General features: G+C 52.1%; 1 protein-coding gene across 1 annotated transcript; it reads right to left on the bottom strand.

Moving 5' to 3' along the window:
• Positions 1-3,008: 3,008 nt before the first annotated feature.
• On the bottom strand, positions 3,009-3,621 carry LOC109156971 (cytochrome P450 76C1-like). Its single transcript, XM_019304854.1, has one exon. It carries the CDS (start codon positions 3,602-3,604, stop codon positions 3,014-3,016), a length of 591 nt encoding a protein of 196 aa, XP_019160399.1. The 5' UTR covers positions 3,605-3,621; the 3' UTR covers positions 3,009-3,013.

The following is a 3,621-nucleotide window of genomic DNA, read 5'->3' as shown; positions in this document are numbered from 1 at the left end:
AATTATCCCACCGATCTTCATAATGGCGGGTCGGCCTAAGATAATGTTGTGGACGCAATGGAGGTTGACCACAACGAACTCAAGCTCCGTCTTGATCGACTTTGGGGATGTGCCGATCTCAACCGGGAGCGTTATTTTTCCCTCGGGGTACACAAGAGCCCTGGTAAAACCCGACAGTGGTACACCGACCGGAGTCAGTTCCTTGCTGTCAAGTCCCAGTTTCTCGAACACGTCCAAATAAAGGACGTTCACACTGCTGCCAGTGTCCACCATAACCCTCTGGACATCCGTCCCTTTCACATCAATCGTGACCACGAGCGCCTCCATGCCAAGGTCACCGCTGTTGGGCTGATCTGCGAGGGTGAAGGTTATGGACTCCATCTTTTGCCTCTTCCCGGTCTCCCAGGAATCCACTATGGCGACCGGGCAATTACTCCTCGGTCGGGAAGCGTCTTCCAATCCACCGAAAATGACGTGGATGGTCGGCTTTCCTGATGGTCGGCTGCTAGACGGAGGGTCAGAGTCCCGTCGGTCATCGCGACGATCGTCCCTTCGATCGTCTCTTCGGTCCTGACCTGACCGATCAGAGCGTCCATCACGATCAGAGCGATCGGAACGGTGATGGGAACGCCTGTGATCTCTCTGATCGGTGTTCCTCTTGGGGTCCTCTCTCTTCCCCACGCACTTGTCCAACTTCCCAAGATTGAGCAAATCCTCCAACAGTTGGCGCAAGTGGGTACACTCTTCAGTGTCATGCCCGACACATCGATGGTAAGCGCAATGCTTACTCTTGTCGGGGCCGTCCCGATTGGGATGGGGGAGTTTGATGAGATTGCAGGACTGGGCGTACTGCATGGCCTCTGCTGCGGATCGGTTCAGGGTTGTAAACTCACCAGGCCTGGTGCGGGATCGAGGATGATCATCACCCGATCGGTGTTCCGCCCGGCCAGCCGGTTTACGGGATGAAGACCCGACCTCCTGCGAGCACTTCACGGCATTCGCCTCGCCGGCGTTGGCATAATCTGTGACCCTTCGAAGGGCCTGCTCATATGTGGCCGGGGGGTGCAGAATGAAATCCTGGTACAAATAACCCGCCCGGAGGGAGATGTGAAGCATATGGGTGGCGGTTGCATCATCCATGGGCTCGACCTCCCCGACCGCCGCCTTCCATTTGACGAGGAAGTCGGTCAATCTCTCCCCTTCAAGCTGCTTGGCCTTCTCCAGATACATATAGGGCTTCCTCACCACCTTGGAAGTGATGAATTTCCTCACGAACTTGATCGCCAAGGTATCAAATTTGTCGATCGAGCCCGGCTGCATGGTTCGGAACCATTCCGCCGCTCGACCGGTAAGCGTGGAATAGAAAGCCCTACACATTACGGCGTCTGATACGCCCTTCAGCATCATATTGCTGTAGAAGTCATTAACATGGACCTCGGGGTCCGTCCGGCCATCGTAACTCTTTTCTTCGGAGACCTTTAAATCAAGCGGGTAAGGCTGAGCCATCACTGCCGCTGTAAAAGGCGTCTGGTGTAAGGTCGATTGGTCGACCGGGGGTGTTGCAGGGTGTGCGTTTCTGAATTGCGCAAACTCCGCCTGGAGGTTGTAGAGCAATCCTTGGGTCTCGTTGAGCTCGGCGGCTTGGGCAGCTTAGGCTGCGTCCCGAGCGCGTCGTCGTCGGTGAGATCTCGACCCGCTATGCCCGGATGAAGCCTCCTAGCTGGCTTCCTACATCTGTACGTCTTCTTGCTGGCGGTTCGGGTCTTGGGGCCCCAAATGTTGTCGCATCTCCGGTCGAAGACGATCAAAAGCTGCCGCTCGAGCAACTTCTTCGGGGTCCTCCGCTTGGGTGGGAACCTTGGCTGCTTGCTGGGCCTGCCGTGGTGCCTCCATCGCATCAGCACCCCCCGACCCCAACCGCGAACGAGCCGAGCGTCGAGCCCAGGAAGCGGGCTGATGCTGCGGCTCTACTTGTGCAGTCGGGTAAACTGGAGGGGCGGCGGCTGGAGCCGTGTACGCAGGCGTGTAGGGTGGATAGCCAACCGGGGGCGTGTAATACATCGATTGTCCAGGCCAATACCCGTACGGCGGAGGTGGGACCGGGTATGGATACTGGCCGGGATACATCATCGGCGGTTGTGGATATGGCTGACCAGGTGTTGGGTACCCCGGTTGAATGTAGTTCACCGGCTGTTGGGCGGCCGGGTATGTGTTGGATGGATGTGGTGGTGAAAGATTGAGGTTGAGGTCCATCGTCTGACCTTGTTGTTGTGTTGCCTGGTGGTCGGATGAACTTGCTGCATCCGCCTGGTCATCAGCATAGAGGTTTTGTGCCCACGGATACATTGTGGATGAAGGATCGGGTGCTCGTCAAGACGTTTGCTTTCTTGCACGGTTCCCCACAAACGGCGCCAAAATGATAGTGTTAATTACTACGTAAGCAATAATTAAACACACTCGAGACCAATTAAAGCAAGTAAATATCTTTATTGATCAAGGTGAAGGCCATAAGTACAATCTACTTGGTTGCTCTGAGTACCGACTGACTGCGGTCGGGATTCTCTAACAACAACCTATCGATCGTCCAAAAGTCCCTCACACTGTAGCTACTACGGGTATTTATAGCCGCTGCGCCGGAGACACAAATCCGGTTGTTCGGCATGCTCTCCTTGTAGCCACCACGTGTCAACCTCCCGGGTGCCCTGTCTGTCGTTGCAAGGAACTGCCACGTGTCCTTTGTCAGCTCTCTCGCCAAAGGGCTACCGCTCGGTGGTCGACACTGTCGCTCGGGCAACTCCCGGTCGGACCCCGACCGAGTTCTTCACAAGAAGCTCAACCTGTTATCTGCAAAGACAAGAAGAAAAAGACAAAGGCATACCAGTCGGGGTTAAATTATGTCGGTCGGGATATTCCCTACCAATTTCTTAATATAAATACAATATTTCTAATTTTTAGTTCGTGCATTGCACGGGTGAAATACAAGTTAATTAAATAAAGACATATTTCTATAAGATTATTGGTAAAGCTCAAATTTAGATAACCTTTGTGCTGGCACAACAATCAAGGGAACATTTTTCTTAGTAACTATCCCAAATTTTTCAGATAGGTCAAGATTTTCACCTTTAGGAAGATGCCAGTCAAAGGAGTGCAACAGTGAACTCAAAATATAAATAAGCATTTTCTCCGCCAAGGGAATGCCGGCACAAATTCTCCTTCCAGATCCAAATGGCAAAAACCTATGATCATTGCCTGTATAATCTAAACCAGAAGTTTGGTTAAGGAACCTTTCAGGCCTAAACTCCAAAGGATTGTCCCAAAGTTGAGGGTCTCTATGTATTGCATACATATTCAGAAGGACTCTAGTGCCCTTAGGAATTGTGTATCCGCCAACTTGTGTAGTATGAGTTGGGCACCTAGGGACTAGAAGTGGTAATGCAGGGTATAAACGGAATGTCTCATTCACAACTGCATCCAAATAGCTGAGCTTTGGTAGATGGACCTCTTCAACAATATTGTTTATTCCTACAATCTCATCTAATTCCTTTTGGACCTTTTTCATTATCTCTGGATTATCAAGTAATGTTGTCATAACCCACTCCACCATTGTGGATGTGGTGTCCG

Source organism: Ipomoea nil, unplaced genomic scaffold (genome assembly GCF_001879475.1).
Source record: "Ipomoea nil cultivar Tokyo-kokei standard unplaced genomic scaffold, Asagao_1.1 scaffold2761, whole genome shotgun sequence".
Lineage (NCBI taxonomy): Eukaryota > Viridiplantae > Streptophyta > Magnoliopsida > Solanales > Convolvulaceae > Ipomoea > Ipomoea nil.
This window is presented reverse-complemented; position numbering and strand designations above follow the sequence as displayed.